Source organism: Lepisosteus oculatus, chromosome 2 (genome assembly GCF_040954835.1).
Source record: "Lepisosteus oculatus isolate fLepOcu1 chromosome 2, fLepOcu1.hap2, whole genome shotgun sequence".
NCBI lineage: Eukaryota > Metazoa > Chordata > Actinopteri > Semionotiformes > Lepisosteidae > Lepisosteus > Lepisosteus oculatus.
This window is the reverse complement of record NC_090697.1, coordinates 29,955,450-29,968,740: the sequence shown is the minus strand read 5'-3', so window position 1 is coordinate 29,968,740 and position 13,291 is coordinate 29,955,450. Positions and strand designations below refer to the sequence as shown.

Here is a 13,291-nt window from a genome sequence, read left to right as displayed (position 1 = left end):
GGCATTTTTTGATGAAGCTAAAGCCTCACCTCTGCAGGTGTCCAACCTGTTTGCCCGTGATGAGCTGGACGAGATCACTCAAGGGCTGATCTCAGTGATGAAGAAGGAGTTGCCCCGCCATCCTCCCACATTTGACAACCTCTACGAGTATTTCATCTCTCGAGCCCGAAGGAACCTGCACGTGGTTTTGTGCTTCTCTCCGGTGAGACAGAGTCCAGAGTGCCTGAAATCCATTAATATTCCAGCTCTTCAGGGATTCTACTATTTTGAAATCCAAATAACACTATTCTTGCTGCTTCCCTGCTCTAGGTTGGTGAGAAGTTTCGCACACGGTCTCTGAAGTTCCCTGGGCTGATTTCAGGCTGCACCATGGACTGGTTCACTCCCTGGCCCAAGGAGGCTCTTGTGGCCGTGTCCCAGTACTTCCTGTCGGAGTTCCACATGGTCTGCTCCTCTGAGGTGAAGGCCCAGGTGGTGCAGACGATGGGGGTCTACCATGACAAGGTGTCCTCCACCTGTGAGAGCTACTTCCAGAGGTACACACACCTCAGCTCCCCCTCGAAACATACGCATTGCCTCGGTCACAGAGGCGTGGGTCTGAATCGCTGGCCCAGTATCGCCTGCCCGTTTCCTTTCCAGCTTCAGGGTGTGCAGCAGTCAAGAACCTGCCAACACTTGCTAGTTTCTGCTGTCCCTCAGCATCCCTCAATATACAGTACAGTATGAATTGTAAGAAAACCAAGCAGAGAGTGTATTATCAGATTGGTCTAACCAGCCGGACCATTTCTGTTTCAACCAGCTAACATATTTATCTTACATATCTTTAAGCAGGAATTAGATAGCAATGGCTGAACTTGTGAAACTATGTTTTTACTTGATTATATTAGTTAACCCACAACCCTCAAACGTAGATGGCTGATGGATGAGAAGATGGATGGTTGATGTCTGTTAAACTTCTTAAATTAGTAAACAATGTAGTATTTTATAAATGCTGTAGTGGATTCAATCCTAGATAGAAATCAAGTACTTGTTATTTTAGGTTTCGGCGTCGAACACATGTCACTCCAAAGTCTTACCTGTCTTTCATCAATGGCTACAAAGCTGTGTACTCTGAAAAGCATGCTTACATCAACGAGCTGGCAGAGCGGATGAACACAGGTGAGACCCAGGAGCTGCTCCTTCACCTGTCGTGCTTCTCCAGGACCAAGAAATAATATTATTAATTATTTCACATATACTTTTAATGATTGTACCTGGTTACTGACTGGAGCAGTCTAAGTGAAGTACTTTGGTCAAGGCTGCCCCAGCAGTGAACGCATCCACAATTTACTAGTTGAACAATTTAACAGTTAACAACTGACAGGAAGCTATTCGGCCCATCTAGCCTGTTTGGTAGCGTTATGCAGCAGAGGTATCTGGAGTGATGAAATCAGCTCAGACTGCTGAAGGGAGTGGTTAACAAAATAAATGTCAGTTCACATTCTACACATGATAGAGAGATCAGCAGCACCTGCAGTGAGCGGATGTCTCTCACTGTGAAAGAGCACCAAAACAGACAGAGAGTGTCTGCTCCCAGGGGATAAGAACAGTAAAGTCTCAGGTGAGACATGGTAGCATTTATTTGCAAGGAGCCGCAAAATCTGGGTCATACAAATTGGGCAACCAGAATACATCAATAGTTGCTGTGTCCAATCTGTTGACCCACTTTCAGTCCCAACCTCGGGTCAGACAGGATCTGCCAGTTATTTGCAATAATTAATGCAACAATCAAATCTCAAGATAGATTATACCAGTTTATTCTAAAGAATAAAGGTTCCGTAAAGTCTTTTATACTCGGACAGGGAAATTAAACCTCCCCAATGCCTGCTGTGTCTGAGTGTCTACAGACTAAAGGTTAAGTCTGTATATTGGGCCAAATTTGATCCACTGGGAGTTTAATTAGAGTAGATTAAGACCAGATTAGGGAAAGTGAAACAGTGAAAGGTAGTGGAGCATATTATGATGTTTTTGAATAAATAACATTGGGTTGTTCTGACATACACTCTATATTCACGTGTAGAGAACTATAGTAATGTACGTCCTCCAATCTTATCAGGCTGAGATTTCATTTTTCACTCCTGCAGGAGAGTCGTGTCTTGTATGACTGTACTCATTAAAGGCAGGATGCCTGAGACACTGAATGAGCTGTATGGGTGTTTTCCTTCGGCAGGTCTGTCTAAGCTGATGGAAGCCAGTAAGTCTGTAGTCAACCTGTCCAAAGAGCTCGCTGTGAAGGAGAAGGAGCTGGCTGTGGCATCTGTGAAGGCAGATAAGGTACACAGTGACTCTCCTTATCAAACCCTTTGCTTAGTATTTACCTACAGTAGAACAAGTAATAGGTTTATTCCATGCTGAAAAAAAGAAGAAAGAAAACACAACATTTCGGCCATGGAGCCTTCTTCAGGTGTGAGCTACCTACCTGAACTACTTTACCTACAGTATGTGTAGATATTGACAGAGTGAAGTGCCCTGCATTCTGACGATGGGTGCATATTCAGTTCCAATAATACATATGGTATCCATACTGTATTTTTGACAGTGGGGTGAAAAATTCTTACTGTGTTTTATTCAGTTTATAAAATAAGATTCTCAGTTGTCTTCCCTTCCTAAATAAAGGCTGGCTTGTTTGAATAAAGTCAAAGTGGATTCTAGGGGACATTGCTGCTGTTCCCTTACGTGCTGGCCAAGTACTGCTGTACTTGCAGTTACAGAAGACTTGTCTTCTGAGCGGGCCTGAGGCTGGCGTTCCTCTCCCTCTCAGCTCTCGGCCTCTGCTCTTCCAGGTGTTGGCCGAAGTGACCGTGAGCGCAGAGGCTGCCGCCAAGGTGAAGAATGAGGTGCAGGTGGTGAAAGACAAGGCGCAGAAAATCGTGGAGGGGATTGGAAAAGAAAAGGCAGTTGCAGAAGTGAAACTGGAAGCTGCCAAGCCTGCCTTAGAGGATGCAGAAGCTGCCTTAAATGTAAGTATGGAGACGCAGATTCTTCCGTGAGTGTGGTGGCTATTTCAGCTCTGTTTATGAAATCTTGATGTATGTCTGTTATAATACAGAGGGATAAAACAATCATGAAGGGTGATCTCTCAGCAGGTTGGTCAGCCCATTGAGTTGTAAGTAAGAAACACTCTGAAGAGGGGCTGCAGAGTAATGCTCTTTGCTAATACGATGTGCCAAATTGGTTTCTGGTCATAAGGAATCAATTAATTAAAAAAGTATTTTAATGAGGGGTAGCATTTTCATACGTTAGATTTTTAATTTTAATTGAACATGCATTTCCTTGAGTGCTTAAGGACTGCAATTGGTCAAACTGATTTTTTGTAAAGAATCTTATGAAAAAAAATAATGTTGTCATAAGATTCCTTATAATTAACCGTGAACCACAACCAAGAAGACATACAGTCAATGGATACTGTGTGGAAGTGCATTTAACACTGAGAACAGGAGGGGCTGCTTTACACAAAGTGTTGTGAGAGTACATATCAAGCTGCACAGTGATACTGTTAATACCCACCTGGTTTCTTTCAAGAAACAGCAGGGTGAGGTCCGGGAATCAATTAGCCACTATCTACCAGATTGAGATATGTGGACCAAGTAGCCCCCTCTCACTTGTAATCCTTCTTACGTTTTGTCATAGTGTTCCTGAGGTCTGTGCCATTCCTAACATGAAGTGTCATGTGTTTTGCTATGTATTTCTTTGACCTCTCAAAAGTGTCCCTGTATTACAGTCCAGTATGGTCAGGCAGTCTTGTACACTTACATCTGTGCAACAGTTAAATTTGAAAAAAGACTGTCCTCTTGACTGTTACAGACTTCTTTTTCTGGTTTTTTAATGTATTTATATTTAGTTTATTACTATTAAATAACAGCACAGGAGCCGCACTTTGAGCAAGAATATAATTGATGCATTTTATTTTTCCGACAGACTATTAAACCAGCAGACATTGCTACTGTGCGGAAGCTGGCCAAGCCACCACATCTTATTATGCGAATCATGGACTGCTGCCTCCTTCTGTTCCAAAAAAGGCTGGAAGCTGTCACCCAGGACCCAGAGCGGCCCTGCATCAAGCCCTCCTGGGGCGAGGCCCTCAAGGTTAGTGTGTGCTGAGGCCAAAGGGTCACTGTGGCCAAGAACCCCACCAGAACGCCTCTACACCTCTTCACTGAAACCTTTCTGATTGTGGGGCTCAATGGGTTTCACAAAGTGAGACAAATGAAATACTGGGTGCTGGACATTGTTCAAACCAGTAGCACAACTCTGAAAACATCACGCCTAAAAAGAGCAAAGAAGCATGTAACAAATAATCTGCATGAAATAGCTTTATGAATGAAAACAGCAGTTTGAGAAAATTCAGTGAAATACTTATTAATAGCCATGTAGTTGTTCTGGACCGGAGAAGTTTAAGATGGATTTTCTAATATGATCCGAGTTAATTCCATCCTAGGCTAACCTTCCAGGGTGTAGTCTCGCCTCGTTTCCCATGTTTCCAAGATTTCCAGGGCTTCGGGTTCCCACAACTCTTGTTGGGAATAAGCAGCTCATGTTATGTTCAGGAGGTGCATTCAATGGCCTGAAACCACTCTCATTTTAAATGCAAGTGTAGCAGAACATTTACTCCTAGATCTTCCCAGACTGTCTGACAAGATCATGGAGGAATTTGTCAATGCCAAAGCTCTTTTTTCCCCACATTTCCTGTAGATCATCGGCATACAGATCTTCGAAGACTGGTGTCTAAAATTTGCTTATGATATAGTATGTTATTTTCTCTCATTTTCTCCAGATGCTTTTCAATGTTGCTAAAAATGACTCTTTGTCCACGGCTTCTCATTTCCTGCCTGAATAGTTCATCCATGGAGTGCATAGACTGAGCCTCCCTGTCTTGCAAAGGATGTTTAACATGGTTTTGACAGGCCTCATGATACGCCCATTTGAGCTTTTGCGTGTTGCTTTTTTAAGTATCTTTCCTTGCAAAGAGTTGTTTTCTCTTCTCAATTACATCTGCTAATAGAGTTAGACAAACTGAAAGCCCTTCCTGTGCTCTAGGATACATTAGGCCTCCCTGCTTGTGATAGATCTGTTGTTTGAGAGCTATGTCACTCAGCATCAGGAATATAGTTTGTCCAAGCTGTTTATGTTCATGTGTGATTGTTGAAGCTACTGTACAACTACTGGATTCAAATCCAACTACAAGGGTCACTGGAGACTTGACCGGTAGCACTGCGACTTCCTGGGCAGTTTCGTGGGTAGTCCATGCAGGAGATCTCCCATGTCGCAGTGTGGTCGTCCCTGCTTACTTTTCTAAGTTACTGGAATCTGAAACTCACAAATTCTTGAGCTGCCTCCTGGGCGTCATCTGTTATCCACAACTCCGCTTTCCCTGCCTCCTCTGAAAGTGCTGGGAAGGTCAGGGCGTCCTTGGTGATGAGTGCCTGGGTGACAGTGGTTCATCTTCCAGACAGTGTGGCAAATTCCCTTACGATCTACACCTGTTTGGTAATGGTAACACCTGCTAGTGAAAAGGAAGCTACTGGTTACTTACAGTAGGTAACCTTACTTCCCTGAAATACAGTACTATACTATTTGGAACTTCCAAGGACGCTGTGTTCCTCACTACGCACCCCTGGTAAGAAAAGGTTGGTCTGGTCATTAACCCTACAGTGATATAGCTTGTCTGGGAAACCCAGTCACCATACATCACGCAGACTCATTTGGACTTCAGTCTCCACCACAAGGGGGTTAAAGTGGGGAAGGTTGAGCTGTCTATAATGGAAACAGTATGTCTCAGAGAACCAAGGTTACCTGTAACCAGTTCTGTGAGTTTACACGCCTTGGGACAGCTAAGTTATTGTCTGTGTCTGTCTGGCTTCCTCAGCTAATGAGTGCCAGCGGGTTCATGCAGTCCCTCCAGCAGTTCCCCAAGGACACCATCAACGAGGAGATGGTGGAGCTGCTGCAGCCGTATTTCCTCATGGAGGACTACACTCTTGAGAATGCCAAGAAGGTGTGTGGTAATGTGGCCGGTCTGCTGGCCTGGACCCAGGCCATGGCCATCTTCTTTGGAATCAACAAGGAGGTGCTGCCCCTCAAGGTAAACCTTCCCCTGCCGCCCCACTAGCAATCCCTTCTTTCTGCCTGTTCCAAACCAGTATGTGGAATCACTTTATCTTTACAATATACTGTATAGATTCACTCTCTCTCTTTGATTTTCATATGCCTCTGAAACATGAGCCAGTTCAGGCTTTCATCCAGAAATAATCCCCGTGTGTCTGTCCTGACCTGCCCCAGGGGTCCTGATGTGCAAGTGTGCTGTGTCCCGCAGGCTAACCTGGTCGTGCAGGAGGGCCGTCTGGCTGTGGCCAATGCAGAGCTGAACGAGGCGCAGGCCCAGCTGGACGACAAGCAGGCTGAGCTGGACAAAGTGCAGGCCAAGTTTGATGCAGCTATGAAGGAGAAGATGGTGAGGCTCACTCTCGCTCAGTAGTGTGTGGAGAGGAGGCAAACAAGCAGAGATCTATTTCATTATCACTTCAGCAATCAATCTGTATTGCGTCTGATTTGTGCCCCAGTCCAACAGGTCATAAAAAAGTGGTTCCCATCCTTGGTCCTGGCAGCCTACTGCATCTGCTGGATTACATTCCAGTTGAGCTCCAAATCCGCAGGCTAATCAATTACTTTAATTGAACCACTTGCTTCTGCACACAGTCCTGATTATCAAAAATACCCCACATCAAGCTTACCTTTTAGGGGGATTCAGTCATATTCTCACAGATGACAGCTCCACCCCACTGGCTTCTCAGCCATGGCCAGACACAAACTACAGTTCTGTTGTTCTAAGGAGTGTCACTCCTGCAGCAGAGCATCACTAGAACGGATGACTGCTGCTTGAAGCCTCAAAACCTGGAGTTTAAGACAGCCTTCCCCCCCCACCTTATTTACCTTTTAACCTGACTAAACAGTTCTTAACAGGTGATCTTAACAGGCAAACAGACACAGGTGGGGATGACAATCAGACACTCCCACAATGAGCTTCCTTTCCTTTTTCCAGTGGTGAAATTGGTCATTTTAGTTAACATACCTGGAATATGGCATCCTGGAATTCAGAAATTGGTACCAGTCCAATTTGACATTTTAAGATCTGAAAGCACATTCAAAAATAGACCCCAAATAATAATTAAAAAAAACTATGAATGAATTAGTCTATTATTAACTTTTAATTAATTAATATTAATTTAATAACTTGTCTGGAAGACATAGAGGTCCCCCAGGACCAGGGTTGAGAATTGTTGCAAACTGTCAAAATAATCATAAAATGCCAGACTGAAAGTGTTTTTTTTCCACCTCCTGAGATTAAGCAGAGTGCGCATGGGCATGATCACAGGAAAAACTGCTATTTACACTGGTGGAGTGTTTTCAGACTGGAGAGCGATTGGTTTCTGTGTAGGACTTGCTGAATGATGCTGAGACTTGCCGAAGGAAGATGCAGGCAGCCTCTGCCCTGATTGATGGCCTGAGTGGAGAGAAAATACGCTGGACCGAGCAGAGCAAAGAATTTAAAGCCCAGATCAACAGGCAGGTGTTTCTGACAATTCAAAAGGGAGCATAGTGTTCTGCACACATTAGCACACCAAATAACAAGTACTTTGTATGCTTATAGGCAATTCTAATAAAAGAAACTGTTAACGTAAAAAGAAAATAGTTTTTATAGTTCAAAAGAAATTGCATTAAGTAAAAAAATGTTTCACAAATATCAGTAATAGACTAATCATGTTTACCTGACAAAAAATGATCAAATTGAATCCATTAACCAAGGGTCAGTATGACAAATTTCTTTCTAAAATTTCCTAATAACGAAGTTGGAGAGGAGACAGATTAATATTGGTGTTACTACTGTATATAAGGCTGCTGTGCAGAAGTATTCACCCCATTCCAGTGAAGGGAAAACTGAAAAGAAAAAACCCAAACTAAGACATGTCGAATGCATACGTTTTCACACCTTGCAAACCTAGGTTAGTGTGGGTGCACGTGATTACTTTTTCAAGTCTCACAATTAGTGTAATGTCCTCTGTGCACAATAAACCATGACCATTGCGGTTTTGTGTGATTTCAGAATACATACAAGTTTCTCTTTAAGGTTCCTCAGTCAGATAGCAAATTTCAAGTAACGATTCACCCATGAAGATAAAAGAGCTGTCAGCTGTAGAGAGAGGGGCTGAATGGTCTTCTCTTGTTTATAACTTGACTTTTGTTGTTATGAGTCAACAATAAGGTCACTCTACAAAGAAAAGCATGGTGGTGACAGGGCGATGTTATAGCTCTGCTTCTCATCAGCAGGGATGGAAAAGCTTGTCAAGACTAAGGGTAACATAAATGGAGCAGAGGACTTGCTAAACATAGAGGAAAGCCTGCTTCAGACCTAAACCTGGAACAAAAGTACACCTTTCAGCAGGTTAATGATGCAAAGCTAGAGTGGAGTGGCTTTAGAATAGGAAAGTGATTGTCCCTGAGTGACCCAGTCAAAGTCCTGACTAGTAAATAATGAATGGTATATAAATCAATAGAAAATTAAATAGTAAATAATGAATAGTAAGTCGGAGGCAAGATTTCAGATGTTCGTTAACAATCTTCAGTCAGCTTGACGGCGCTAGAGCAACTCTGCAAAGACGAATGAGCGGGAATCGCGCCATCCTAGCTAGAGACATAATCAAAATGACTTGCAGCTGTAATTTGTGATTTGGAAAATGTGTACATAGGATTTGTAATTCAACCAAATGGGATATCAATGGAAGGGGGTGAATACCTTTACTAGGAGCTGTATTATGTGGTCATGTGTTATGGCCTTGACTTTTATATAAAGGACTTTTCAGGTCTGAAGTCTAACAGAGTATTTAATCCTCTTCCGAACAGGTAAATACTTACGTTCTGGTGAACCTAATCCCTCTGTCTGTAGGCTGGTGGGAGATGTGCTGCAGCTCACAGGATTCCTGTCCTACTGTGGCCCCTTCAACCAGAACTTCCGCAACATGCTACTGAAGGAAATCTGGGAGGTGGAGCTGCGTAGACGCAAGATCCCCTTCACGGAAAATCTCAACCTCATCTCCATGCTGGTGGACCCCGCCACGGTACATCTGCTGCACTGAGAGCCTGCCAGCACTCTCGGCCCACTGTCAGTTTAACTAGCGTGGGCGAGGGAAGGATATGTCATTAGATAATAATAATTGCTTACACTTATATAGCGCTTTTCTGGACACTCCACTCAAAGCGCTTTACAGGTAATGGGGACTCCCCTCCACCACCACCAATGTGCAGCCCCACCTGGATGATGCGACGGCAGCCATAGTACACCAGAACGCTCACCACACACCAGCTCTCAGTGGGGAGGAGAGCAGAGTAATGTAGCCAATTCATAGAGGGGGATTATTAGGAGGCCATGACTGGTAAAGGCCAACGGGAAATTTGGCCAGGACACCGGGGTTACACCCCTACTCTTTTCGAGAAACGCCCTGGGATTTTTGACCACAGAGAGTCAGGACCTCGGTTTTAAGTCTCATCCGAAGGACGGCGGCTGTTTACAGCATAGTGTCCCCAACTCTATACTGGGGCATTAGGACCCACATGGACCACAGGGTGCGCGCCCCCTGCTGGCCCCACTAACACCTCTTCCAGCAGCAACCTTAGTTTTTCCCAGGAGGTCTCCCATCCAGGTACTGACCAGGCTCACACCTGCTGAGCTTCAGTGGGTTGCCAGTTGTGAGTTGCAGGGTGATATGGATGGATGAAGGATGGATGAAGGATGTCTTACAGATGACACGAGAGCAGTGGTATCTGATGACAAATTCTGCCCTTTTCCAGATTAGTGAATGGAATCTGCAGGGCTTGCCAGGGGACGACCTTTCTGTTCAGAATGGCATCATTGTGACAAAGGCCACCCGCTTCCCACTTCTCATTGACCCTCAGACACAGGGCAAGAGCTGGATCAAGAAGAAAGAGCAGAACAACGAGCTACAGGTGGGCTGTCGGCACTCTGCTGTACCTCTAGTAAAACCTCACTCTTCGGGGTCTGTTCCTCAGTGAAAGGGGTCCAGGGGTCCAGGGTGGGAAGTGATTCACTAGGTGGCCTTTCCCCTCCAGGTAACCTCTCTGAACCACAAGTTCTTCCGCACACACCTGGAGGACAGCCTGTCTCTAGGACGGCCGTTACTGATTGAGGATGTGCGGGAGGAGCTGGACCCCGCGCTGGACAACGTGCTGGAGAAGAACTACATCAAGTCAGGCTCCACTTACAAGGTGAGAGACTCTTCCATAGCAAGCTGACAGGACTTCACAGGAAACGTATATGTAAATGAGTCCTTCTAATGATTTATGTTTATAACAGCTCATTTTGCTCCTCTTTTATTTTTCATGTTAAAATTATGAACACTCCAAGTATTCGTGTCTATTTGAGTCTTGATTTGACCTTAGTGTGAATTTCTATGCTTAGTGTGAAAATGCACGATGGCTTAGAAAATGGAGCACTATAGTGATTAAGTACAGCGTACAGAGTAACATGTTGGCTTTTAGGATTAAACCCAGTAGAAAAGTCTCTGGTTCTGTGACTGCAGGTGAAAGTGGGAGATAAAGAGACAGATATAATGGATGGCTTCAGGCTCTACATCACCACTAAGCTGCCGAATCCAGCGTACACTCCAGAGATCAGTGCCAAGACCTCCATCATAGACTTCACTGTCACCATGAAGGGCCTGGAAAACCAGCTGCTGGGCAGAGTCATCCTGACGGAAAAATATGTAAGGCACCCCTCGGGCCGGGCAGCCACGTTCTCCTTAATGTCAGAGCCATATGCATTTCAAGAGAAAACCAAGATGGCTTTCGATAAGGGTGGGGGGTTTGATGAGATAGTTTTACAGTCTTGTTGGAACAGGCTACAGCTCTGAAGCATTTGACATGATACATTATAGCCCTTTGCATTGCATTCTGTCCCCATTGAGAATGGAAATGGCGAACTTTGATGGCTTGTTTACGAGTGTCACTTGAACAGCCCCTCTGGTGCACTGTACTCATATGCCCTCCAGCAGCGTGCAAACAGGACTTCCCTGCTGTTTTCTGTCTGCTCGCATGCTGGAAGGTTCGGCTGCTTTGACATAGATACACCCATTTTCGTATTGCTTCATTTGCTGTCACTCATATTATATTGTAATTTCTTTTTCAGCTTCATCGTTGCCTTATTTCATTATTGGAAACCTCCTGTCGCCATGATTTATTGCAGTTTCCTGTGCCTTTCTACAATTTAAGATTGGTTGAACTTTTATCAAGTTGACCCTTCCATGAACATTACAAGAAAAAACCGCCTCCCCTCTTCCATCTTCAGTACAGGCCTGCTTCTTGAGTAACGTCTGGGAGTGCTGTGTTGCAGGAGCTGGAGGCAGAACGCGTGAAGCTCATGGAGGACGTCACCGCCAACAAGAGGAAGATGAAGGAGCTGGAGGACAACCTACTGTACAAGCTCAGCACCACCAAGGGTATCCTGCCACTGCCCTCCCCTGCTTCATAAACACAGCGATTCCGCTCATGAGACACACGCTCTGTTTTTCTAAAATCTCCCTGAGGAGTTGTTTGTCCTCGGATGGGAGTTAACTGGGAGCCTCTTAATGGTGTCACTTTAGTTCTTCAGTAATTTCTCTCGCTGCATTCTTTTTGGTATGTAGTTGTGCCTCAGAGCTGTGATTAGGGCTTCTACAGGGTAGAATTTGCTCTGCTGTAGAGTGAGCGGTGTTGTGCTGGGAGAGCCCTGAGATGGTGCTGTGTGCTCTGTGTTGAGGTTCCCTGGTGGATGATGAGTCCATGATCGGGATCCTGAGCACTACAAAGCAGACAGCAGGGGAGGTGAGCGAGAAGCTGCATGTGGCAGCAGAAACGGAGGTGAAGATCAACACTGCGCAGGAGGAATACCGCCCTGCTGCCTCCCGTGGAAGCATCCTGTACTTCCTCATCACTGAGATGAGCATGGTCAACGTCATGTACCAGACCTCCCTGGCCCAGTTCCTCAAGATCTTTGATATCTCCATGGCCAAGTACTGAACTGCCTCTCTTCCCAGCACACAGACTGGGACATCAGCCTGACATACCTGCCTGTTTCTGCACTCCTTCCTCTCAGTACACAGATTGGGACAGCAGCTTGACACACCTGCCTGTTTCTGCACTCCCTCCTCTCAGTACACAGACTGGGACAGCAGCTTGACACACCTGCCTGTTTCTGCACTCCCTCCTCTCAGCACACAGACTGGGACAGCAGCCTGACACACCTGCCTGTTTCTGCACCCCATCCTCTCAGCACACAGACTGGGACAGCAGCTTGACACACCTGCCTGTTTCTGCACTCCCTCCTCTCAGCACACAGACTGGGACAGCAGCTTGACACACCTGCCTGTTTCTGCATTCCCTCCTCTCAGCACACAGACTGGGACAGCAGCCTGACACACCTGCCTGTTTCTGCACCCCATCCTCTCAGCACACAGACTGGGACAGCAGCCTGACACACCTGCCTGTTTCTGCACCCCATCCTCTCAGCACACAGACTAGGACACCAGCTTGATTTGCTTATTCTGAACTGAATTTTGCAGTAGTCATAATTTAGATAGTGAAGTAGAACACTGTCATATTTAACTTTTAGAAATGTATCTAATATTTTGAGATGGCTTCACACTTTATCATTACTCATATATTGTACATACAGAACTGTATATAGTTACTGAAGCAGAAGCTGAAGCTGCTGCCATCCTGTAAGAAGTGTGTGTTGCTGTTCTGCAGATCTGAGAAATCCCCTCTGGCACAGAAGCGCATCAGTAACATCATTGACTACCTGACGTTTGAGGTGTTCAGGTACAGCGTCAGGGGGCTGTATGAGAACCACAAGTTCATCTTCACTATGCTGCTGGCCCTCAAGATAGACATGCAGAAAGGCAAAGTCAAACACAATGAGTTTCAGACCCTCATCAAAGGTACAGATCACAAGCCAACGAATCTGCAGAACAGAGGGGATTGTTGTTATCAAGATAGCTGATCATGTACTGGTTTTCTGCAGCCAGGTCTAGAGGAAATGCAGATGGAAACATGCTAACTGATTTTTAACGTCACACTGAGGCATGTGTATGTCAGTGTTGTTGTTTTATATTTTGTTCAATAATATGATCATATGGGTGACCGAGAACACTCCAGTATTTTTGTTTAAAATATTGAAGTTGCAACTTCCATTTTTCAAACTAGA

The 13,291-nt window shown here is 45.0% G+C and overlaps 1 protein-coding gene across 5 annotated transcripts in view; it reads left to right on the top strand.

Moving 5' to 3' along the window:
* The window catches only part of LOC102688018 (dynein axonemal heavy chain 8), an 87,120-nt gene that overhangs the window by 67,232 nt on the left and 6,597 nt on the right, over positions 1-13,291 (top strand). For all 5 annotated transcript variants that reach the window (XM_069199178.1, XM_069199179.1, XM_069199180.1 and 2 more), the window contains 16 exons: positions 38-202; positions 310-536; positions 1,040-1,158; positions 2,210-2,313; positions 2,823-2,999; positions 3,958-4,125; positions 5,906-6,121; positions 6,353-6,490; positions 7,475-7,602; positions 8,981-9,152; positions 9,883-10,038; positions 10,162-10,317; positions 10,632-10,814; positions 11,441-11,546; positions 11,846-12,098; positions 12,835-13,025. In XM_069199178.1, the coding sequence (XP_069055279.1) occupies positions 38-202; positions 310-536; positions 1,040-1,158; positions 2,210-2,313; positions 2,823-2,999; positions 3,958-4,125; positions 5,906-6,121; positions 6,353-6,490; positions 7,475-7,602; positions 8,981-9,152; positions 9,883-10,038; positions 10,162-10,317; positions 10,632-10,814; positions 11,441-11,546; positions 11,846-12,098; positions 12,835-13,025 (2,659 nt within the window). The remainder of the gene's footprint in view (positions 1-37; positions 203-309; positions 537-1,039; positions 1,159-2,209; positions 2,314-2,822; positions 3,000-3,957; positions 4,126-5,905; positions 6,122-6,352; positions 6,491-7,474; positions 7,603-8,980; positions 9,153-9,882; positions 10,039-10,161; positions 10,318-10,631; positions 10,815-11,440; positions 11,547-11,845; positions 12,099-12,834; positions 13,026-13,291) is intronic.